Here is a 26,084-nt window from a genome sequence, read left to right as displayed (position 1 = left end):
AACAGCGAAAGGGCAGCCAAGACCTCACTGGGCCATGTGTGTTATTTTTGCCTTCAAGCCTGTAGTGAATTCAGGATGTGGAACTATGTCTGAGCTGAACTGAATTACAAATGCAGTAGATTAATTTTGAATTTTCTTTCCAGTGTTTTGCATAAAAAATGCTTCAAGCCCTCATCAAAGAACATACTAGCACTTCACCTTTAAAAAAAAAATTAAAATTGGGTTTTGTCTTTCATCTTCTTCCACTAAAGTCTGGGCAGTGCTGCAGCAACACATACGCTGATTTGTCAGCCCAGAAACTTTGTTTCTGCAACCAGGCTCTAGCTAGGAATATATGTAGAAACATGTCCTGACAGCTGTCTGGAGGTCTTAAAGAGACACTACTCCTGAATTATTTTCAGGCTTGATCCCCCACTCCCTCATAGGTCTTGGTTAACAAAGTATTTTTAGTTAATGTTCGTGGAAGAGAAAGGTGTTTAATCAATGCAAAATATTGCTTTTGGTAGTGATACCACTACAGTGTCATCTCTTTTTTATTTTGTTTTATCTTCAGTCAAGATCTAGCCAAAAACACACAATGTGCATTAACGCAATGTCTAGGGTGGCTGCTGACCTCTGCTTTTCTCAAAGGTTAGTGATAAGGTAAGGCTAACACTTAATGAAATCAAATTCTACAGAGTGAATGGTCTTGGTGATAAAGCTTGGGGACCGAAGAGAGGAAGAGCTTATTTTTGCTATTTTTATTTTGAGGAATTTGAGGCAAAAAAGAGCACTATAAGGGACTATGAACTGACTTGGTGGGTGGAAAAGTCAGGGGAAACATTAGAAAATACCACATATTCTGCTTAAGCCAACTATCAATTCACTTCTAGCAACTCTGTCCTTTGTCTTCATTTTCACTCTGCATCAGGAGCTGTCAGCACACAACCTTAGTCATCTGAGGGAAGATTAAGAGAAAGACCACTGGCAGCAGATGGACTTCTACCTTACTGAGGAGCAAACAACCTTAGTGGCACTGGGTTTGTACAGGATCATCAGACAGGCACAAAATTCACCTTGAGTCCAGGTGAAAAGGGCATGTTACAGCCAGAGCTAAAACATGCAGACATATCTATGCTAGACATTCTGCTATCATTTAAAAATATGTTCATATAGATTCCAGTTTGAAAGCTAACATGAAAAGCCAGACAGTTGTCTGAGTCAGAATTTTCTAAACTATTTCTGAAAGACTTTTTTTGATGACTTTTTGATTTAATGTCTCCAGTCCCATTCAGACAAGCAAGGCAACTGAAGACTTGCATACTGGGCAATAGGCAATGTAGTTCTTAAATGTGGCCAAATAGAGGAAGAAGTATAGGCTTGTGCCAGCTGGATTTTGCCACTTCTGCTTTGCTTTTCTTTCAGTGAGAAGTAAAGAAGGGAAAATAGCTTTCTATATGGTATTAGAAATCTTACCAGACAACTCAACTGAGACTTATCCAGTATTTGTTGTTTTAGTTTTAAATACTGCTTCAAGGGGAGACATTTTTCGTAATATTATGATGGAACATTTTAATTTAAATTATTACAGTACACTAAATACAGAACATCACTGAAGTATATTTTTCCATTGATAATTGACCCTTCTTTCTAGGAATTTTAATTTACAGTCCATGAATGGTTTAGGACAGTACAAACTCAGTCTATTGAACAACAGATGAAATAATGTTTGTGACTCATATTTGAGTTATGAGTATATTTTTTCATGAAACACAAGAAGAAGATAGCTGTGGCAGTATGGAGCCATTCTTGAGTGTCCTTGCCTTGTTACAATGTAAGACTATTTAGAGTGGATGTCCAGCTGTGCTAATGTAGTAGTACTGCCTGAAAAAAAAAAAAAAGTACAAAATTCAAGCTTATTTGCTAGGGGGAAAAATAAAAAATAGTAATAAATTAAAAAAAAATATTTACATTAATATTTGTCACTGTACATACATCAAAATGGTCACAAAATAAGGGTGGTTTAGGTAAACTCTAGACTGCTAGTGTGTTGATTCTTTTGTATATTTCTTCACTTTCTTTCTCCCTTCCTTCCTCTGTGTCTGTCTTCATCATAGTATTTGGGGATTAACCTTTTGCAGACAGTTTGTGAATGTACCTAGTTCCAGATCTAAGTTTCAGGACTGAGGGTCTCTGAAAATTTGCACTGAAACCTGCACCAGGGAAAGCCTGTGTAAACAGACATGGTAGCTGGAGCAGCCTGGCAAAAAACCTTAAATACAGCCTCCATTTTGAGCAGTTTCTTGTTTAGCCAAAAACAAAGTCCTTAAAAAAAGTCAGCTGGGGGAGAGGAGACATGCAGCACTCTGTTTGGATTGCAGTGTGTGCTCAAGTGTCTGCCCTTCATGCTAATGGGAGAGTTTGGGACCACTATCAGGGGACAAGAGAGCAGAAGGCAACCCAGGTACACAGCATTGGGACAGCCTCTGAACAAAGGGGTTTCATCACCACCTTTCCAGCCATGGGCAAAGGCCAAATATTTTGCATTAGATCATGGATATGGTCAGTAATAATTGTTTGTAGGCCAGTGTGTAAAACAGCTTATGTAGCTAATATCCAACTCTGACTTTGAGCAATAGAGCTTAGGGATGGAGGAATGTGCAGGAAGGGCACACTGTAATGTGAATAGTGAGGTTTGGCTTGAGCAGGCCCCAATATTAGGCTGTCCAGCACAGCTGTAAGCTACTGTAGGCACCATCATAACCACTCCAGGCCAGCCCACTTTTCTGGTAACACATGCACACCACGAGATAGCCTGCTATAAGACCATAGGAAGACTCTAGTGACAAGGATGAGAAGTGATTCTATGAATACTCTGTCAGTCACTCACTGTGCTCTTCTGCAAGCCCCAGGGCAAGGTCTAGTAAAATCCCTGTGGTTGTTTCCATATGGAGCAAGAGGAAATTGCATAAGCTTATATATAGCTGCTCATGAGAGAAGTTTGAGAAGCAGTATTCGACCCTCAGCTCTGCAGCTGCTGCACTATGTATGGCCTTGTCATGGAGCCATCAAGTCACTGCTGTGATGTGAAGGAGTTTCCTAAAGTATCCTGTTTCATGCTGGCTACTAACTAAATCAGCTTCACTTCATATCCACATGAATGTCCTCTTGCACACACTCGCTTTCAGTGGCAAATGAACAACCAGTGCAGAAGTCATCAGCCTTCTGCTGTGCTGTTCTGAAGCTTGTGGCATTTATTTAGGATGCCTCACAGGCTAAGGCTGACCAAAGGAGAGATCAAAAGAAATTCTGCTCTACTGATAGTGCAAAGATTCAAATCAAGAACATCTCTGGCAGCCATAAAAGTTCTATAAAAGACCTGGTGTATTGTGTCTGCCACAGTGATTAAGACATTATTAAAATACTTGAAATTATAATTTAATTTTGGGAGCAATTGCCAGCATTCTGATGATCAATGGGCTGACAATGCTTCAACTGAATCTCAGAGACTGACAATGCAATGCACATTTCACTCATTTATAATACATGTATGTTCATATCCCCCAAACTAAGGAACACTGGCATTTATATTGACTGGCAGAAATAGGAGAAGAGATGTGATGCACTACGATTTACCATGGCTAATCATGGTATTGAAGAGCCTATAATGATTTGTTCATAGTCATTCATTTGATTTCAGTGGTCACAGCTGCACATTACTGCTTCTTCTTTCCTCAGTCTTCCTGTTTGTAAAGCAGAAAGAACAGCAGGTGTGAGTCACCACTGCTCTTACCCCAAAAGCACATGCAGTCATTTGGTTCTTACCTGATTTTCAGGAAAACAAACTTTAGACCCATATTCAATTGTTCAAATGCCTCTCTCCTCTTCTGCAAGCAGCTTTTGTTTAACCTTCTCTCACATGATCTGTTAATGAAGCCCAGCCTGTAACTTTTAAGTTTAAAAATAATTCCTCATCTCACTCACAGTCTCTAACCTTATCATGGGAAATGCTTTCCAGCATGTCAGCTTGCACTTTAGACACTACATCTCCAAGAGACAGATTTGTCTTTCATGCTATGCAACTGTTTACAATGGCTTGCAGAAGCACAAACATCATAATCAAACACTGAAAGATTTATACTCCTCTGAACTTCTCTGAACTTCTCTGTTTCCGTCTCAAAATAGAAATGTTGGATCATTAAACCAAAACAAAATGTGATTTCAAATATTAAATAGTATGTGAAATCCTACCCACATCTTTTTTGAAATCTGTTTAAATGCTTTCACTGTGATCTGTAGAATACTGATGGGCAGTAAAACATTGATCTTGGTCAGAGGAATCTTACAATACTGACTGGATTTACAACTTCCAACTTGTTAGAATAAAATTTTAAATCAGGAGAGTCAGGAAATGGTAAATACTTTAGAGAATTTTCTTTTTAATATCCTTCTTAGTATAAGGAGGAAAAAACACCAATTACCTTTAGATTTTAGACAAACATCAATACAGTGTGAAAATTATTCTATATTTGTAAACTTCTATATCAACAATTCATGACGATACTTCCCTGCATACTCCCACTATTTCCCCCGGTTAGCTTTCAAATCTCCCAAAACACAGAAATTACTACCTGTCAGAAATCAGAAAGAGACATTGAGTAATGAATCAGGAATCAATCAAAGTTTAGAATTTTAAGCATGTGAGTTACACAATGGTCAAAGCTTCAAAATTGACTTCAAACTCAGTATTTAACCTCTATGAAAAAAATAAGGTAAAAGAAAAAGGAGAACAAAAGAACTCTTTCCTTCCCCCCCCCCCCCCCCATACAAAAAAAAACCTTCATCAAAAAACCTCACAGAAACAGAATATTTCTTATGAGAAACCCTAACCCCGAAGTAATGGGGTAATGGAGGACCCCCACCTGGTCTTTCTTGCAAGGCAAGCAATGCCTTGCATCATTTCCCAACTCCTGTGACTAGGTGAGACATTGAGATGCAAACGAAGTCGTCTCTGCCTTGTGGGACAGCAAAGAAGCTGGAATGTGGTTTCTTATCTAGCACTTGGGTGAGGAAATGGTGATTCTGATAGATCACAAGACCACTGAAAACAAAGAAGTTCAGAAGGATTGTGTCACTGTTCCTCAGCCATGTCCTAGGTCTTCGGAACACTCACAGAATTCTATCTGGGTTCCCTTGAAGCAAATGCTGCTTCCTTTTCTAACCCAATAATGATGCAACTAACCTCATTATGCTCCAGCTGAAGCAGTTTGAATCTTACATTTTACTAGGGAGAAACCAAAACAAAGATTCTTAAGAGGCTACTTATGAACGAAGTTTTAAATCACAGAGGGACATTATAAATTCAGGAGCCACCTCAGATCTGTGGTGAGAAATGCCTAGGCTGGGGGAGAAATGCCTAGGCTGGGGGAGAAAGTTGGTTATTTTCATGGAACTGTACAGAAGAAGAGAAACTACTCATGTTTATTTGGTAGCCTTTTTCCCAGGCATGCTCAAAGCAATTTAGCTAAAAAATATCTGCAGTTCCTAAAACTTTTCTGTACCACTGATAATAAGTATTAAAGCAAGCAGCATAAGGACATCCCTACTGCAACTGTTTTCTCACATCCTCCCAGCTTTCTGAAGCAGTTATTCTGGGTTTGGAAATTTACAATGCTTTTTCCCTGCATTTACTATAAAGTAGAAGAAAATCGTGATTATTTTTTTAGAAAAGAAAGTTAGCCTGTATTTTTTAAAGCTTAATTTTCCTGAAGACAAATATGACTGGCATTTCTCACACAAAAATCAGACTCTGGGATATAAAATCAGCACAGTGCTCTGCAATGCCAGTCTGATTTTCTAATGTGGATCAATTTTTGGCTAAACAGAAGTACATATAATTTTTAAAATTTGTTTTTTTCTTTTTTGTTTGTTTCTTGTGTTGTTTTATTTTGTTTTGTTTTGGTAGCATCTAATGGAAGATGGTCAGCAAAAGCTTGCTATGAAATACAGTAATTTCTATTTTAGGCCATATAACACTGAAATACATCTTGCCTGAGACCATACTCCTGTAGAAATCTGTTCTTAAGCAGTTGTGTAGCATGGTAAAATGACAGAAACTAAACAGTAACCTAGAGGACTTTAATGTTTGTATAAACAAACATGTTCACGTGCATAACATTTTAAGTAAGCCAGTTCAATATTTTTATTTCAGGAACAAAAATCCTGAATTTAGTCTCAACAGTAATTGATATCTCCAGCACTTTGACTAAATAAAATAAATCTCCTACCTTTGCTATTCAGATAAAATGGAATGCAAACATGCCACTTGTTTTCACTTCAGTAAAGATCATGGCTCATCATGAGTTATCTTGAGATTGCTGGTCTAGAGGAGTTGTTTGTTCACACAATCTTGACACAGTTCAGTGTGACATAGGTTATTCTGTTTACATTGCTCAGATGGTTTTCACATATTGCCAGCCTCCTGTAGCTTGGCAAGTCAATTGCCATTACAAAGGAGCTTAGCTTTTCTGATTGCTGGGTTGTCTTCTGGCAGATGCAGATTGATCCCTTTCTCTCTGTACTTGTACCAGGAGAACGAACAGCAAAGATTTAAAAATACCAAAAAAGTTTCTAAAGTCCTGGATTCAAATAAGTAGATTGGTTCCAAAGGGGGAGAGAGAGCATTGTGCTGCACAGACATATGTGCAGCAACTTGTGCAGTACCAACCAGACTTTGAAACTGCAGCAGCACATCTCATGTTGATTAGATCTGTCCCTGGAGATTCAATGCTCAATTGACTCCTTCACCTTCAGGGGCAACACACTGCTATGCAAGTTCTTGGCACTGTTTAGAAATGTATAGACTTTGGTAACTTGTAGGGCCTGATAGCTGCAGTGGAGTTGGCAAACATTTTGGCTGTTGCAATGGTGACATGACTAGTTATTAAAAGGTAATGTTCCTGCCTCTTAGAAGAGTGGTATGCCTTTGGCAAAATACCTGGAGTTTTGCATATGCAGAGTTCCTCAATAGCTGAGGTTTAAAAAAAAAATTTGGAAAGTTATCCTCTGAAATTGAGAGATTTAAAGTAATGGACAAGTGTCTTCCTTCCAAATTTTGATCTCTGGATTATTGCAGACACAACGCTGGCTGCTGTGATTAGCATGGCTAGCTAAATCTCCTCTGGACTGGATGGCTTCAACTGAGCATTTAAGCAGAGGAACTGAAAGAGCTCTTGATTTCACCCCTTCTCTCTGCTATCATAGGAGTGCATTGCTCAGTCCCCACAGAGAGGTTTACAATTTAACAAAGGCTGCTAGTGCTGGTGTGACTGCAGCATACTGTCACAAGGCTGCACAGTTAGATGGAAAGTTATTTCTATTAGTGTCTGTCCAGTTATTACCTGTAATTGCTGCCACTGACCCTCTGTTCATTTCAGCAGACTGGGCTTACAGTTTGGCTTGTGAACGTGTTGTGGTGCATAGGCAGGAGCAGCAGGGACAGTAACAGAGGGATGCCTAGTAGCTGTGTAACATGGTGTTTTTACCTTGCCTGAAATAATGAACAGCTGCTGCAACAGGACAGTCAGTGTTCATGTTGATGCATTATAATAAAATTCTCAGAGAGGAAATGTGCATCCAGGAGTTGGAGGTGGTCCTAGTTCAGTTTCCTATCACAGGTTTCTAAATGGCCTCTCTTGTGATGACCAAATTCTGACCATGGCGGTTGCTGTGCTGATTTCCCTTGCATATGCTTACATTCTTCCACCTGGGCTCTCAAATGTCCTTAGCAAAATATCTAGGGAATTGACATATCTGCACAACACTTATGACTCAGTACAAGCCTAAGTCAACATGCTGAAGGTGAAAGTATTCCTGTCTCCTTCAAGGATTTCAACAAACTCTCAGCTAAGATTTCCCTATGTACAGTTGTTAATAAACTGGTAGGGTGAATTTATCTTCATATTAAAATAGTATTTGACTCCTGTGTGTGTGTGTGTGCGTGTGTACGTGCACCAAGAGTGTTCAGGAGGAGAGAATAGCACAGTGGTATCATATGTAAACTGACTGCACGGTAACTTCCTCAAAGAGACAAGACCTCATATCATCTAAAAAAGCATCAGTTTGTCTTCGTGCCTCTCAGGGCACATTACGGAACAGCAGACATGTGACTTATGGTGCAAGACCTTCTGTCATTTAGACATTACCTCCTGTCATGCCAGCTAAACATCTTGTCCTTTAAGAAAAAAACTTCTTGTCCATAGTTCATTGATAATTTACTTGTGGTCTTTCAATGCTCAGTCAATACTAGATACAACTGCATAAACAAAGCTAACTTAAACAGGACTGAGAAATCTGATTGCCCAAAAAAATAGCAGCAAAAAGCTGTAAAGTAAAATATTTTCAAATGCCACAGATCTTAAAAAAACCCCAAAACTCAAGAAAAAAAATCCCTTATTATAAGTTAACCAAACTAGATGATGTTATAGCTAACTCTCCTGAGGTATTTAAATGTGAACTGATTATGAAGTGAAAAGTTTTATGGTGGAAAGATACAAATACATAGAGGACTGGCACAAGTACTTTAAAAAGACAAGGCAACTCCTTCAGTATATCTGTATGTATTTGGGTCTGTCAAGTTTTCTTAGGCCAAAGAATGCTCCTGAGATTATTTGGGTAAATAAACATGTATTGCTTGTTTTAGCAATACACTGTATGTCTTAAGACATCAAAAAAGTGAGAAGTATGTATCATATGATTTCTTCCTTTTCACTGTTGTGTAACAGTCTGCAAACCCTGATTTTTACACTAACTATATGTTCTAAAGTTTATAAGCTAAAGTCATCAGCAATGCTGCCTCTACAAGGGTTTAAGGGTGAACCTCACAATACCTGCATTATTCTACTACTGTAGACAAGTTCCCTGTTAAAAATCAGTTTGTCTACTACTGCTTACATGAAAACCAAGTCCATCCCATTAGTATCTCGTCTGTGCAGCAACTCTTGATGTCACAAACAGTGCTTTTCAGTATTACTGAATGTTATGCACATAAACACTAGCCACCACTAGTGTTAAAACACCTTTTACCGAACTCGGGTCCAGAAGCAGAAAAAATTAAAAAGGAAAACAAACAAACAAAAAACCCAAACAAACCCAAAACACAAAACCAAAATACCCAATAAAGCAATTTTCAGATACTAAAACATGGGGGAATAAAAGGACTTTCCTGGAAATGTTTCTGGCAGCAGTGTCACTGCCCTGCTGCTGCGCCCAGCGGGGGACACTTTGCCTGGTGCCAGCCTCATGGGAATGGCCCTGTCGGCTGTGTTCTACAAACCCCCTGGCAGAGGGGCAGAGGCAGCGGCTGTCCCCCCAGGAGGAGCGGGTTGGGGCTGCCGGGGGCACCCACGGCCACAGACCACCGGGGCAGCGCGGGAGCCGCCGCAAGGACCTGTAACATGGTGTTACAGCAGCCCTCGCCGGAGCACACGGACGGCGCTGGGGCTGCCAACACCCGCCATTCGTGTCTCTTTGCCTCCAGACTCAGTTTTCCCTTCGTTCTGCCAGCTGCCCACGTTAAGGCCCTCCGGGTTAAATTCCACCAGCGGGCTGCCACTATCTCCGGCCCGACAGCGCTCGCAGTAAATACTTGGACAAACATTGCCCAACCTAGCGGCTCCGGAGCTAGGAAGGGCCCCCAGGGAGGCCCCGCATCGCCCCGGGGCGCTCCCGGCCCCGTGCCCGCGCCGGGGGTGACGCGGGACAGCCTCGGCAGACCCCGCCCCGCCCCGGGCCCGGCGGGAGGCGCGGCCCGGCCCGGCCGCCAATGGGCGCGGCGGGGCGGGCACGGCCGCGGCCGGGATAAGAGGGGCGGCCGAGGTCGAGTGTTGTCGGGCTGAGGCGGTAGGAGTGCGGCGGAGACTCTCGAGCGTGGTGAGCGCGGGATGCGAGGTGGGGGTGCGTGGAGAGGGCCGGTCTCGGTCGCGTCCATGTCCTGCAGCGGGGCGGTTCCTGCCGGGAAGGAGCCGCCATTCCAGCCCCTTCCTCGCGAGGCTGCCGACTGCGCATCCCGCGTCCCGGCCCTGACGCCCGGGCTTGTTTACAGCGGCGGCCGAGGGCGGGGCGGGCAGCGCGGGGTGCTCGGCTCCGGCCGATCGCTGGCGGAGGACGCTTGGGGTGCTCGGGTCTGGCATCCCCCGCGCTCAGGGCGCCCTGCCTGACCGCTCTTCCTCCGTCCTCGGCAGATCGGCCAGCATGAACACGTTCCTGACCACGCTGTGCCTCTGCTTGGGCGTGGTTCTCGGCGCGCCGAGGCTGGACCCTGAGCTGGACGACCACTGGCAGCTGTGGAAGTCGTGGCACAAGAAGGACTATCATGAGGTGAGCCCCCGGCGTACGCGCTCTGCTGGGCGAGCGCTGAGCGCACGGAGCTGGGCCCCACCAGCTGAGTCATGTCTGCTTTGTTACAACGCCGGCTGTGGGCAGGGCTTGGGAAGCATAATCCTTCTCTTCCCAGGTTCCCTTCCCGTGTTTGTGTATTGACTCAGCTGCACTGTACTCGTTGTTTTTCTTATGAGGGCGGCAAAAAGATCACCGCTCAACACCGTTCGTGCTTCCCTTTCGAGTAGTGTACATTTGCCCGGTATTATGAGCCTTAGAAAGCTTGTTGTACAAGGAAACTTGGTTTGAAATGCCTACTTGAAGTGCGCATATTTTTTGTCCCCTTAGCGAGAGGAAGGCTGGAGGAGAGTGGTATGGGAGAAGAATCTGAAAATGATTGAAATCCATAATCTGGATCATGCATTAGGAAAACACAGCTACAAGTTGGGAATGAATCAGTTTGGCGACATGGTATGTGTAGAGACATGTAATGTACAGTTCTCAGTAATGGTGTGTAATAGATAGAGCAGTACATAGTGACTGCATATATTGATTTGTTTTTCAGACAACTGAGGAGTTCAGACAGCTGATGAATGGTTATGTACACAAGAAGTCAGAAAGAAAATACAGAGGATCCCAGTTTCTTGAGCCCAACTTCCTGGAAGCACCACGATCAGTAGATTGGCGAGAGAAGGGCTATGTAACTCCAGTTAAAGACCAGGTACCATCTGATGGTGAATTTCTGACCAGTTACAGATCCAGTTTCCTGAATGCTACTTCCGCTTTCATAGGGGAAAAATGCTATACCTATTTGATGGTGCCTACTACAAGCCTACTAAACTAAGCACCATTTTGTAATTGTCTGGGTTTGTAGTTTGTAACTTACGGTTTCACTTTATACTTCAGGGGCAATGTGGCTCTTGCTGGGCTTTCAGCACAACAGGAGCTCTTGAAGGGCAGCACTTCAGAAAAACTGGCAAACTTGTTTCACTGAGTGAACAGAATCTGGTGGACTGCTCTCGCCCTGAGGGGAATCAAGGCTGTAATGGTGGTCTCATGGACCAGGCTTTCCAGTACGTACAGGATAATGGGGGCATTGATTCAGAGGAATCCTATCCATACACTGCAAAGGTAAGTGAAATAGCTGAACTTGTGTTGCAAGTGTCATGTCTTTTGTGTGGAAAAAGTTGTGTTGGGAAACTCATACCTAGAAAGGAAGATGTCTGTAGAGATCAGTGCATCTATAATTCCTGTTGTGTCTTTGCTAAGAGAACTAGCATGACTGCTAGCCCCGGTAGGAATCACATATTGCACTGGTCTTTGAGGTCAAAATCTTGACATACCAGTTAGAAAAACTGGAGCAAGTATTCTTGTTCCTCCCCCTCCTTGTTGTCCTTCTACCATCCCTTATCTTGGTTGCCACACCAAACCAAGAACCCAGCCCTTGTCAACAGTGCTGCTTAGTGGTAGGACAGGAATTCATCTTCCCATAACTGACCTATTACAAAGTTGCTGCCTATAGACCACCTAATTCTTGTGGCTAGTGTCAATTGGATTTTTAACAACACTTGTTAATGCCTTGAGTTCTGATTCTGGACTAAGTGTGTATGAATGGAGATAATGGACAGGCGCTTAAAATCCCTGTAATGATCTATCAAATGTTAAACAGATACAAGAGGATGAAAGTACAATAGTCAATTGTGGTATCACCTGAGAGCCAGTAGTTTGAGGTTTTCACCTTTGAAGAGCTCTGCTCACTATGGAGGATCTTTTCTTTCAGCTTGTTTTGTGTTTTCTGGGCAATAGCAATTCTGTTTGTTTGGGATCTGAGTTCCTGTTCACCTGTGTCCCTATAATCTTTTCTAATCTTGGCTGTTGTAGAGATCACAGTTGATTATAGGAAGTGCCTAACTTGCTAAGTATGAAAAGTAAGCAACCAAGCTGTAGTCTGTGTTCATTTAGTTGGGGAAACAATTTTGGCACTAACCTGTAGTGCAGGTAAGGAAAGGATGTGCTTGCTTGAATCTGTTTCAGTTTCACATGACCTGACTTCCAGACTAGGCCTCACCTCTCTCCTGCTGTAAATGTACATGACATCAGCAGTTCAGGCTTCACTGTAAAAATCAAAGAAAAAAAATCAACAGAAAAACCCACCCAAGAAAACAAAAAACAGCACCCTACTAGAAATACCACAAATACCACCCCCAAATTTTGTAAGGTCATGTAATACAAATTCCTAGCTTTCAAATCATTCTGTATAGCTTTTCAAACTATGACATGTTAAAATTGTGGATTTTAAGTGCTTGCTCAATGTGCAGTTTCTGGATTGCTTTGTAATTAATGAATACTTGGCTTTGTTCCGTTGCCCATTAATGCATTCTGGACTTCTTTCCTTCCTGTAAAGATACTTGTCCTGCCAACGAAAGAGGGCAGAGTTCCAGGATGTGATGGCCCTCTGCACCTCTAGTGAAGTTGGTGGGGACTTTTTGGCCACACTGTCACTTACTTTTACTATGTTTTTGAGAGGCTCAGAAGCAGTTCTTCTGTATTCCCTGTTATCCTTGTTAAGTGCTGCTTAGGCAGTTGGATCCTCTTCAGTCCCTTGCTCTCAAAGCAGCAAAGTCACACAATGTATGGTAGTTCTGTGCTCACCTGTGTGTTAAATGGAAACCTGTGTAATAGCTACAGCTTTCTCTACTTAGGATGATGAAGACTGTCACTACAAGGCAGAATACAATGCTGCTAATGACACTGGCTTTGTTGACATCCCTCAAGGACACGAAAGAGCTCTCATGAAAGCAGTTGCAGCTGTGGGTCCAGTGTCTGTTGCTATTGATGCAGGCCATTCTTCATTTCAGTTCTATCAGTCAGGTGGGGATTTGTTAATTACATTTATCCACATAACTGTGTTTTATTAATTAATCAGTATACATTACCCTGCAGTTAAACAGACAAAAGAAGAACCAGGTATGATAATTCAGAAGTCATTTTAATTTTAGGTCAGGTTTTTTTCCACATGTATTTCTCTTGTATGTGTCTACTTCTCCCTCAGTTTCAAGAAGCTGTGCAATGTTGGAGTCGAAATACACAAAGCTTCTTGTGAGGGGGAAGGGTTTTGTACAGATGATTTTGCTCATGAGTGAATACTTTGCAGGTATCTACTATGAACCAGACTGCAGCAGTGAAGACTTGGACCATGGTGTTCTGGTTGTAGGTTATGGCTTTGAGGGGGAAGATGTAGATGGGAAGAAATACTGGATTGTTAAGAACAGGTAAGGTCTGTGTCATGTATCTGGGGGAGAATAAAAGGAAGTTTGTCACTTGTAAGGGGAGAGGTGGAGACACAACAGTAATTAAAATCTGTATGTGGGAAATTTGGAGATTTGTTTTCAGATTGTATGGTATGACAAAAGATAAAATCCAACTCGTGGTGCTGACAGCCTAATAAAGTAAGCCCAAAGCAGCCATCTTATTCTGCTTGTTCAGTTAATTTAAGGGAGCTCAGTGCTGTAACAGCCTGTGAACCTAGTGAATAAAGCAGGGGAGCAGGAGAAGCCTGCTTGTGGGGGTGTCATGGATTTTTTTGGAAGCAGAGTGCTGCTCGCTTCTGTGAAATAGGATGATACTTGAACTTTAAAAATGGCATTACCTCCTAGGTTGGAGGGAAAATAAATTAATGCCGAAGGGCACATCACATGAGCTTGTCTCATGTTCTCAGCATTACTGAGGCACCACCCTCAAATGCTGTTTGCAGCCTTTGACTTCCCTTAAATTGCCTGGGAGCAGTGTCTGAGCTTCAGGCACCTGTAGTCAAGGTTTGCACATCAATGTGACTACCTCGTGAGAGAATGACTGCATTCTTCAGTTCTGTGAACTTGGGATGCCTCCTGGGATGCTTTTAATTGTTGGAGAACACTAAAGTTTTTGGCTGCAGCTATCTTGGATTTTCTCCACAAATGTGGAAGGCAGCAGTTTTTAGTTTTAAACACATAGAGGGAAAGGCAGTAAATAAGTAACTTCTGAGTACATAAACAAGCACTTTGCTTTTGTTTTCAGCTGGGGTGAGAAGTGGGGTGACAAAGGATATATCTACATGGCCAAGGACAGGAAGAACCACTGTGGAATAGCAACAGCTGCTAGCTATCCACTAGTATAATTTGAAGACTGAACATTTCAGTACAAGAGGGGATTTTAACTGAATGACCAAACCCATGTTCGCATGTGGTAGCCTTGTGTCTTTCAAAACTCAACTTGATTTTTAAAACTCTTGAAGTATATTTTACATGTTGGTGACATGCCACTTGTTTAAATTAATGTAAATGTTGGTATGTAAACAGCTTGTAATATTGCTAGCTTTTGACTGCTTAATCCAATAGATTCTTTGTATTTTTCCTTTTTTTTTTTTTTTAATTGCAATGTGTCCAAAGGTTTACTTTTTAAATAAATACTTAAATTCCACTACATACATATAACTTGGCATTTTGGTCTTCTTTTTTACTTGGGACTTTTGTCAAATAGGCATCCTAAATCGTATTCTTAGGTAGAGTCTATATGTGTGTACCTCTCTCTCCATTGGTCACTAAAATGCAACCCTATCTGGGGATGGCTAGTAGTTGTTACAAAAAGGAATGTAGAATTTACAGATTTATTTAAAATGGGAAGTGGAAAAATATCCGTTTCCACTAGGAAATCTCATAACAAAGATCTTCAGTCTTGTCATCTTCTGTGTGCAGCATCTGATCTTCACTTATCTCTAGAAAACTAACTATTAAAAGCTATGTAGGGCGCTAGATATTGTCTTCCCCCTGTATCTGCTTCAGCTGGAGAAGGAAGAGGGGATAAGGGAGACATTATTTCCCTATGGAAAGTGAAGTTGAGCTGCTTTGTTACCTGTGTACTTGCTGGCTGACTTAACTGAGGTGATTCACACAGTGCCCTGTATGTCCTTTCCTCTCTGCAGCTATCACTGCAAACGTGAGCATTAGCTATTGCATACTACTGTTCAGGTGTGGTTTGGGTGCTAGTAGCCAGGTCCTGCAGAGGATGGTAAATACCAAAAACAGCAGGGGGTGAAGGTTTGGCTTGGCTTTTGGGTATTGACATCAGCTCTTGCTCTTGGGCTGTAGATGAAAGAGGTGTGGTTCTGTAGCATAACTAGCACAAGCGCTGAGTTCACAGACCTGTAGGTTTTTGTGCCCATCTTTTCAGAAGCTGATAGCCATGCACACAAAGGAACACTTAGACCAGAACTAATGGACAATTTAATTTCCTTATTGTTGATAATGTAAGTCTTTAAGTTGCATGTAATAAACTCTTTTAAAAAGAAAAACAAGGTGAGTTATCCATAATAATAATTGTGAGTTATGTGCTGCTTGTAGCTGAATTCTTTCAACCTGAATTTCCTGACAAGTTTGCTTTGGTTGGTTTTTTTTTTTTTCCCCTAATAGGAAGAGCCTCACGCAGCCCAGTGGCTATATAACAAGCCACAGAGCAGAAATACTGGTTAGAACTTAGCTATTAAGTTGAGTTGCTAAGCTAGTTATGGAAAGCATCCACACTGCTTGTGGAAGCTGTGGAGTAAGTTTTATGGAGCTCACCAGGTGGTCCTCTAAGGGCTGATACTCAGAAGGAAATGGCACTGGTCTGTATACATTCAGAATGAGAGCCAGGAGCAAAATGCTGCCAGAGAAGTGACTGTATAAGCTCCTTATGCAGAAAATTATTTTCATTCTTGCTGCTGGAACTGGGAATGGACTGACACTTGTCTCTCCTAACGCTTTTTAATACTGGAAGGTGATGTTACTGTGAGCCTGGTAGTGCTTCATGCTTTGTGTTTTTCTTACTGGCTAGAACAGAAGTGAGACCAGTAAAAAGCCTGCTGGGACTTGAACTGTTTAAAAAATGGGCAACAGGGAAAGGTGTTTGGTTGCAAAATCCAGGGTTTAAAAAAGTTGCTGGGAAAACAAGGTATTTTTTATGACCAGATGGGAAATGAAAAGGAAATAACTTTCCAAAGTATCTGCACGTGAATGGGCATGTAGTTCACAAAACAGCCATCAGCCTTTGACTTTTTTAGAATAAATATGTGATTATGCAGTTATTTGTGTGGATTAAAACTTGCTGACTGTTCTGGCTGAACATCCTCCTCAGAGTGAATAATAAAGAAGGGGACAGAGTAAGTCAGGTCATGTAGATAACTCAGTATTTACACAACCTGAAGTAACAGCTTCACCCAGAATTGCCTTACACTAAAAAGACTAAAATTTTTGTATAAGTTGCAGTTTGTATACTTTTTTTTTTCCTTTGGAATATAAAGAATACATTTTAAGAACAATATTAAATCTGGTTTTGTGATTCCATTGCAGTGGCCCTATCTTTGGCAAAGCTGTTTTATTTACTTCAGAAATACTATAGTAAAGTAGCAAATGATTCCGTAGTGGTATATGTTCCAGTGGGGGAAGTGTTGTCTCTGTTCAGCATTCTTCCTTTGTGAAGATACAGCTGTGTGTGGTCATGGAAAGTTCCAGAATGGCTCCACAGAAAGCTGAGGTAGTTAAGCTCTTGATTACTAGTCCAGTGTTTTCTCTCCAAAGCTTCCACTGGTTGTATGTTCCTACTGATAGCTGAAGCTGCATTTATTAAAAAATGAGTTAGTTTAAAATATTATAGTGTACATGTATTACCAGTAAAAAATCCTATCTCTACCTGGTTTGGATCCTGTCTAAATTACAGCTACTGTTGTTAGGTCTTATACCTATTGAAATACATGAGCTGGGCATTATTGCATGCTAGATTGCAGTTCTGTATAGTGACAAACCATTGCAGTTCTTGTTTGCTAGCATCTTAATTGTGAAAATACACTTTTTTATTGGAATTTGGGACAAAGAAAAAGTTTTGCATTTGGTTTTCTTGTGTTTATGCTTCTTAGACTGTTCTTTCCTAAAGGTCTCTTAGCAGTTTCTCTGCTCTGCATGTTGAATCTATTTTATCACTCACTGGACCTGAGCTTTTAAAGGTATGTATTCTTGAGGCAAGGAAAATGATGAAATTAAATTATTTCACTTACACATGAAGTTCTTACTCTTTAGAGTCTGGTGAGAAATGAAGTTTATCTGTCATCTGGGAAACTATTTTCTCTTCAGAGCACTCAATTTCTCATCATATCTGTGACTGCTGAGTAGAACAGAATTTTAGGGGTATTTTTTTAATGTGACTGTTTTTGTCTTTGCTAAAGTTTAATCAATTTCCAAAGATTGACAGTGAAACAAATAATTTTATTATTCTGCTACACAAGCCATGCACTAAGGTAATTTTCAAAATGCTTTGAAGAGCTATGGTAAAAAAATACTTGTCATTTCATGCAGTGAAAAACTTAAGGGAAGGCAAACATGATTAATTGTATTATTGAAGGTTTTCTATGATGAAAGATTAACTGTTGGTCTGAATAACAGAACTACAAAAACATGGTTCTGAGACAACCAGAGACACCGGAAAATGGGAATAACCACTTAAAAAAAACCCAAAAATGAGCTTCTGAATATATGCAGCATTTGCTTTAACTAACAAATCCTGTCATATATGTCTTAAGCTTAATGCCAGCTAATCAGTTTGACATATTAGAGATTGACAGCAGTTTCTGGCTATTAACCAAAGAATTGAGCATAGCCTGAAGGCTGTCATAGTGTAACCTGATGCTTCTGCTTTCTAGCTTACTTTGGACTTTACCAAGATGTATGACAGAGTGAGCACCTATTTTTACTTGCTGTCCCTCCTATGCTCTTCAGGTTTTTTGCTGGAAAGTCATAGCATGAAATGCTGACTCAATTAATACACTGTTTTGAAGAAACAGTTGTTTAAACCTGTAATAGGGATTTTGTTATGTGCTAGTCACAGTTTTATCGACTCATGAGTGAAATTTTAGGTAAGTGCAGGGACACCCAACGCATTTGGAAGAAAGGCTAAAATCAAAAGCAGAATTTCATTCTCAATTCACAAAACTGAACTTAAGTGATAATAAGGCTCTTCTGAAAACAGGGAGCCCAACCAGGAATTTAGTTTGGGAGGGCAGGAGGGTTGGCCACAGGGTGGAGACCTGATCTGTGGATTGATTAGTTTAGGTAGATTAGGAGTAGGTAGATTAGGAGTTTCAGAAGAATCTCAGAAGATGCCACCGTCATGTGTGTTCACAAACACAGGTGACTGTTTTGGGTTTTTATAAAAGATCAGTTGTGCAAAGATTTATTGTCCAGTGGCCTTAAAATATGATTTCTGCAACACACTTGGTTTCCATCCTGCCTGTTTTCTGCTGAAGAGCTACTACCAACCTCTGTGCAAGAAGGAACAAAGAAACCATAGCGATGGCCATTTGTAAAATACTTATTGGATTATTTTTTACAATGCTTCTTCCTTGTTTTGTTCACTGATGGTTCTCACCACCTCTAGGAGATCCAAAACCTACTTCCAAGCGAAACCTGTTTGACTTTCCCAATAAAATGATGTTGGGAAACACATTGTAGAAGTAACACTGTGTGTTGTCAGATGTGGTGCTGCAGTGCTGATAACCTGGTACCTTCTGCAGTCCAGGTTTGGGAAGAAGTGGTCAAAGATGGAGCAGAGTCAGGAGTGAGCTATTCCCCTCCCACCACCTTCAGAAGCCTGTTCTGCTTAAGGGTGGCTTTGGGATGTGAGGTCCTCTAGGTGCTCTGGTCTGAGAGCTTAGCAAGGAAGAGATGATTTTCCAGCCTTGTGTTGTTCATATGCTGAGTGATACTTTGGACATTGACCTGGAGTTAACTTTGTGTTTCAAAGTTCTTTGTCTGTACTATTGTGTGTTCTCTTAGGGTGAGAATGGCTTAGATGTGCTCCCCTGGGGTGCCACTGAGGGCCCTCTGAAGCTATTACAGCCAGTTCCTGCCTCTACTAGGAAAAATTGTAGTCTCAGAAACTACATGCTACTAAATGCCATGGAAATATTCTAAGTTCTATGGAGTAAGATTTTTTTTTTTTTAAATTATTGATAAAAGCCTCCTGCACAGCATGCATGCCATCACACAGAACTGTTTAAAATAAGTGCTGGGCTACTAGGTGCTCAAACTGACTTAGGGTGTCTGAAAAGATGATGCTGAAATGGGATGTTGAGAACCCCTTGAGGTTGTAGCATGTCTTGGAACACACTTGATTTTGCTTATAGCCAAAGGTCAAATGTCATGGCTTCAGAGCTGCCAGGTCAGGTGGTTTTTTCCCACAAAGGGTACTTCTAAGCACATCTCTGTAAAATATCAGTTCATGGGGCTCGTAACAAGGCACAAAAACACCCCACAGAACTCTTAAACCAGTTCATTGCTGTGTGTGCAGGTGCCCATTTTTGCTAGATACAGCAAAACAAAAAACAACCAAAACAAACCAGAAACAAAAACAGAAAAAATAAAAAAAAAAAAAAAAAGCCCCCCATCAAGCCCACCAAAAATAAAGCTACATACCACAATCTTTTATCATAATAGCACAACAATGCTAGAATTGTTAATGCAAGTTCTCAATAGCCATCTTAACATTCCTTTTGCTCAGCATGTTTAGCTGTATTGCTTTCCTCATTCAAGCATGAAGCATAAACTGACAGCTGGGTTTTTTTGGAACAGGAAATATATACTGGAAACATCAGCTGTGTTGTAAAATTGCATAGGCTTTTGGAGATTTCTCTCTTATCTCTCTCTCTGTTTATATAGAAATTCCAATGCCTTGTGCAAACGTTAAGAATAAATTCTGCTGCCTTTTTGCTATTTGTTGCTTACTAGTCATGGGAAGAATTGGAGAGGACCTGTGTTTTCTGCTTCAGTGCTGTTACGAGCATTTCTGTCACATTTCTCTCACAACATAATAGAGCACTTTACAAGCAAAGCTTGTGTACACAGAGTGCCCATCAGGAATACTTTTGAAATGGTATTTCTGTAGCACTATTTCCAGACATTTCAACGAACTTTATAGCCCCTTTTTCTCAGTAATTCTGCAAACCAAGAGTGAAAGAAACTCCCTCCACACTGAATTTTTAATCTAAATTGACACAGAGCTGAAAAGTGGGAGAGGAAGAAGGCCAAAAGCAGTGAGGCCGCCTGCCAGGGGGCAGGCAACTGATTAGCAGCTGTGGGTGTGGATTTGCAAGAAGGCTAGCTCCCCCTTTGGCTTTGTTTTCTCCCAGCATATCTTCAAAAGAGCTAAAAGTAAACATCCCCATTCTCAGCGTTCTTCTGGCGAGTTTAAACTTCAGATCTACGTTTGTCTGCGTGTCCCTTTCCACTTATCCTCCCCGCTTTTGTTTGAGCAGCCTCCTTTTTCTCTTTCTGTGCTGGAATAATAAGTCATGCTGTGTTGTTAAAAGAGGGAGAAAATTGTCCATGCAGGAACAAAACAGGAAACCTGGTGCTCAAAAGGGCAAAAGGCAGATGGTGTGTCACCCGACAGGGTGTCTCAGAGCTGTGCTCCTCAGAGCACACGATGCCAGGGCCGGTGTTGCGGCAGCTGGGCGTGGAGAGAAGCTGACCTCCTTTCTTCCCTGGGCATGTGCCCACGGTGCATTGGAGCGTCTGCTGAATCGATGAGACATCAGGAACGGTCATGCCCGGGCCGGGGTGAGGCTGGCCATGCATATTCACCCTGAGCACAGCTGACCCAGAAACTGAGCGGGGCCATTATCTCCTTCAAAGGTGTCCCTTCAAAAGTGATAAAATGTTCACTGGGTGACTTGCTCAGCAGCTGACAATAATTCTTAAGCCAAATTCTTGTTTATGAAGGTGGGAGTACATGGCTGTCTTGGCTAACACCCTCTGCAAGCTGGCTCACCAAACAGCCTTCACTGAGTGCAGTGGTCAGAACTACAAAAGATGCTACCAGAACACAGGTTGCTGGGCTCCTGATGAACAAAGTCTTGCAAAGCCATGATGCAAAACATTGCATTGGATGAAAGCAACCTCCTCAGGGCAGATCACCGTGGAAAATCCTATCTCTATGAAGTATTAAAATTAGTTCATTTGAATCAGATCACATGCTGAGTTTGAGGTTTTTGGTTTTGTGTTTTCTGAAACCACATCTGTATTTGCAGAAAGCTAGGAACAAAAACCAAAGGTGATTTTGGTAGTGATACATAGGGTTTGTGAACGCTGTCTCTGATGACATGAAGCCTGAGTGGTAGGGAATGTCTCATCAAAACTTCAGTTGTTCTGTACTTCTGGGTAACTGTGTGCAGATCCTCTATCTCAATGTTCATTTATTCTCTGCTATTCCCACTTTTGGGCCTTGGATATCTCTGGAAAATAGAAACTTTTACCTTTGCAGTCCCACAGAAGTTACTGACTTAATAATCTTTCCTCTTATTAAACCTCTTCTTCTCTTCCATGGGCACCACCCCCCCTTTTCTCACAACGAGTCTGTGTGGTATAATCCATTTAAGCTAAAAGCTCTTGTTCTTTGTCTCTAAATAGCTGGCATTTTATAAATGAATAAAACTTTTGCCTGATTTTTCCAGAAATATGAGTTGGCTTTATTAGAAAACCAGCAAAACTACCCATGTGTATGTTTTGTTGAAAACAGAATAAGGTACCAACTTTTGATACAAATGCTCAGAGACCCATTTGATCCTACGTTTCAAAGACCATCTGCATTTCAGCTGCCTTGCTTTCTCAGGGATGGGTGAGGTCCTGCTGCAGAGTGTCCAGGATCGGCTCGTCAGCGTGCGGGGCTGGCAGGGCAGCAGCACAGGCATCCAGGGTGCCACAGGACTGGTGGGAAGCCTGCCAGCCCCAACCTGTTCTCTGATCCCCCATCTTGTGATTGCTGTCACAAGGCCACCTCTCTGCGGCTGGCCGCTCACACTAACTCAGTTTCCAGTCAAAGTTATTTGTGAACAGCTGCTCATTTATTAGAGACTGGTGGGCAGGCTGTGTTTTCTTGTGTTATTGGACGCCACTAGGTTTAGGTAGTTTGCCTTTATTTTACTTCTGAAATAGGTGCAAATGTTCCCAATAGTTGTAAAGAAGAATTAACTTTGGCAACAAGTTAGACAACCATTGCTTTAACAACAGTCACACATATCTATCTATCTATCTATCTATCTATCTATCTATCTATCTATCTATCTATCTATCTATCTATCATCTATCTATCTAATCACAGTACAAATAGTACCATTTCTGCATCTTTCTCCAAAACTAATAGGAAGTCAAATGGACACTGATTTATTCATACATAATTTTATGCCAAGAAGCTATTAAATACTGATACATATGTGAACTAGTATTTAGCTCACGTATGTCTTACTGAGCGTTTCTATGTATTTTTAATTTTGTATCATGCTGATGAGTGTCTGAGGAATAATACCAGGCATTGCTGACTTCTGCATCTGGAGGCAGTCACAACATCTTTATCATGAGCACTGCCTGCTTCTCTCAGCAGCCTTGATGGCAGCTTGTGGTGTGTCCCCTTTCACACCAGTCCAACCACTAAATAGTCTCTGATTCTTAAAAAAAAAATTTAAAAATCTGCCTTACTTTCTCAGCAGCCCTCAGATACCTTGCAAAACCACTATGGGAGGCCATGGAAGGAAGTTGTGGCCTGGTGTTGCAAGAACTTCATAGGTGGTGTCCCCTCACCCACAGTTAGTGTAAGAGAGCTCTGCAGACATGGTATGAACTAGTCTCACACTGCAGAGGGAAACTTTAAAACTCACCCTGAGCCTTTAAGAAGGACTTTGTGGAGTGGTGTGCTTGCAGGGCTGTGCTATATGTAGCACAGTACATACAAGTACTTAGGTAGGTGAGGTGGATCGAAGCAGGACTCCAGCAAAGAATATCCACTGTTCACACTGAATAAAGCAGCTGCTTTCTTAATCTGCATTTGAGGTTTGTTTATACAGAGCAGATATGGATCTCTTTGTAAGCACCAGCCACCCAGCAGCCCACAAACTATGAGAATTTTCATTTAAGTGTCGAGAGTCACCCAAGCAGCAGTTATTAGTCAGAGCAGTGTCCCAGCACTAGCCCCTTCAATATCATGTGCTTTTGGTGCAAACTGAGGAAAGAACCCAAAATGTGGGGAAAAATAGCAGCTGGGGTTAGATCCAGGCTTTGCTGTGAAGCTATACTTCAATGACGGCAAGTTGGGTGACAGTAAGTAGGGCACTGAATGACTGACACGTGGCACTGTGCAGGTGCATGCATCCTGCCAGCAGCAGCACAGATCCTAACCACTAGACCGGGTACACCCAGTGCAAAACAAACGTTCAGCATGTCCTTCAGTGGTGGTTTTCAGAGGCCTTGTGGTTACGCTGAGGAATGCCACATCTCTGTCCTTGCCTTATCATCTGTCCTGGCCCTTGGGAACAGGACCAAGTTACCAGTGATCCTTCTGATGTAAAACTAGCTTACTTAGACTGGCCTCAAATTAAACTTGCCTTTAGGTTTCCAAGTTAAAAAATGCAATAGAGTTCTTCGATAAATTAGTGACATCTACATTTATTTGTGTACCTATATAGAGACTCTGAGAGAGAGAGAATATATGTATATATATCTAAAAAAATATTACATATGTGTCTATATGTACTCCACATTTTTTTTCACAAAACTAATTTATTCGTTTCCGTAATCAGGGTGCACAATTCCATCATGCAGTAAAAAGATTTTATTTTTACCTAAACCATCTATTTTTTTCTGCTTCCTCTTCAGTCTCCAGGATTTAAGTGTTGTTTTTGTTCTGCTGCTGATAGTAGAGCTTTGGGAAGCACGTGATGAGGAACAGAATAAACAAGTACACACTGTACTTGCTGATCCTGGGCAGTTGTCACAGCTTTAAAAAGTGTCAGATAAACACCTGAATGAAGAGTGCTTTGATATCTGAAGCAGTACTGAAATCACATCCCTGGGATAGCAACAACTAAGGGTAAATACTCATCCTGAATAATTTTCTGTCTGCTTTTGTTCACCCTGCCTCTTCTTTAGAAATAATAAAACACATTTGTAAGTTAAAAAATAACTGTTGGACTTTCTTGGCAGGAGTATTCTTAACTCCTCTCTATGTCCTAATATAATTCACAGAATGTTCTTAATAAAGTTTTGTACAAGCACAGTGGGGGGTGTGGATCAGGGGTGAAAATGAGAAGAGGGTGCAGAAGTTGTTTACATCAAGGAGGTTCACTAAAAAAAGGTTCATATAATGAGACAGGAGAATTATAAAGGGGGTTAGACAGAAGGGTCTAATACTTCAATTGACCTAAAGCCCAGTTTTCACATCCTAATCACTTAATGTAACCACACATTTATTTTAATTGCTAATTTTTTCTCTCATTGGTCAATGACTGCTGGTTTCACAGTGGATTTCTGATCTCCTTAGGCAGTGTCAAGTCTGAGATCTAGCACCAGAAAACCTATGGCATGGATGGCTATAGAAGCCTAGAAGTGTCAGAATCACTGAATCATTAGGGTAGGAAGGAACCCCTGGAGATAATCCAAACTCCCTTTCCAAGGCACAATAAGCTACAGCAAGTTACACAGGAACCTGTTCAAATAGATTTTGAATGTCTTCACAGAGGAGGACTCCAGGACAACCTGGTCCAGTGCTCTGCCACCCTCAGTGTAAAGAAATTTTTCCTCATGCTGAGGTGGAATTTCATGTGTTTTAGTTTATGGCCAGTGGTCCTCATCTAGTCACTGGGCACCACTGAAAAAAGTCTGGCACCATCCTCTTGGCACCCACCTTTGAGATACTTACATGTGTTAATGAGATCCCCTCTCAGTCTTCTCTAGACTAAACAGGCTCAGTTCCTGCAGTCTCTCCTCATAAGAGAGATGCTCCAGACCCCAAATTATCTTTGTGACCCTCTGCTGGGCCCTCTCCAGTAGCTCCTTGTCTCTGTTGTACTGAGGAGCAGAACTGGACACGGCACTCCACATGCAGCCTCACCAGGGCTGAGTAGAGGCACAACTCCCTCGACCCTCTGGCCATGCTCTTCCTGATACACCCCGGGATACCCTTGGCCCTCCTGGCCACAGGGGCACTGCCAGCTCATGGATGGCTTGTGATCCACCAGGAGTCCCAGGTCCTTCTCCACAGAGCTGCTCTGTAGGAGTAAACCCTGGCCTGTGCTGGCGCTTGGAGCGGTGCCTGCCCAGGTGCAGGACCCGACACCTGCCCTTGTTGAACTCATTAAATTTCTCTCTGCCCAGCTCTCCAGCCTACCAAGGTCCCACAGAATGGCAGCAGAGCCTTCAGGTGGATCACCACTCCCCCAGTTCAGAGCCCTCAGGAAACTTGCTGAGGGTACATTCTATCCCTTCATCTGGGTCATTGATAAACAAAGTGAACAAGACTGGTTCCAGTATTGACTGATCCCAGAAAATGCCACTGGCTGTTGGTCTCCAGCTGGATTCTGTTCCGCTGGTCAGGACCATCTGAACTCTGCCCTTCAGCCAGTTCTCGATCCACCTCACCACCCATTCCTCTAACCCACACTTCCTGAGCTTACCTGCCAGGATGTTAAAAGCCTTGCTGAAGTCACAGCAGACAACATCCACTGCTGTCCTCTCACTGACCCATTCTGCCATGCCACCACCAGAAGTTCATCAGATTGGTCAAGCACGAGTTCCTTTTGGTGAACCCATGGTGACTACTCCCAGTGACCTTATTGTCCTCTACATGCCTGGGCATGACCTCCAGAATGGGCTGTTCCGTTCCCTTTTCAGGCATGG

At 41.9% G+C, this 26,084-nt stretch overlaps 1 protein-coding gene and 1 long non-coding RNA gene across 2 annotated transcripts; one reads left to right on the top strand and one right to left on the bottom strand.

Moving 5' to 3' along the window:
- Positions 1-1,524: 1,524 nt before the first annotated feature.
- LOC132341539 (uncharacterized) lies at positions 1,525-5,386 on the bottom strand. The gene is made up of 3 exons (XR_009490262.1): positions 4,902-5,386; positions 3,616-3,722; positions 1,525-1,863 (listed from the first exon to the last, which is right to left on the bottom strand). It is a non-coding gene; the product is annotated as an uncharacterized LOC132341539 (long non-coding RNA).
- Positions 5,387-10,226: 4,840 nt separating this feature from the next.
- Positions 10,227-14,828, top strand: CTSL (cathepsin L). The gene is made up of 7 exons (XM_059873177.1): positions 10,227-10,356; positions 10,705-10,827; positions 10,922-11,077; positions 11,263-11,487; positions 13,059-13,227; positions 13,511-13,628; positions 14,413-14,828. Exons 1-7 carry the CDS (start codon positions 10,231-10,233, stop codon positions 14,510-14,512), a joined length of 1,017 nt encoding a protein of 338 aa, XP_059729160.1. The 5' UTR covers positions 10,227-10,230; the 3' UTR covers positions 14,513-14,828.
- Positions 14,829-26,084: the final 11,256 nt, after the last annotated feature.

The sequence above is a fragment of the Haemorhous mexicanus genome, chromosome Z (genome assembly GCF_027477595.1).
Source record: "Haemorhous mexicanus isolate bHaeMex1 chromosome Z, bHaeMex1.pri, whole genome shotgun sequence".
Classification (NCBI taxonomy): domain Eukaryota; kingdom Metazoa; phylum Chordata; class Aves; order Passeriformes; family Fringillidae; genus Haemorhous; species Haemorhous mexicanus.
The sequence above is the reverse complement of the archived record's forward strand: the minus strand, read 5'-3'. Positions and strand labels throughout refer to the sequence as shown.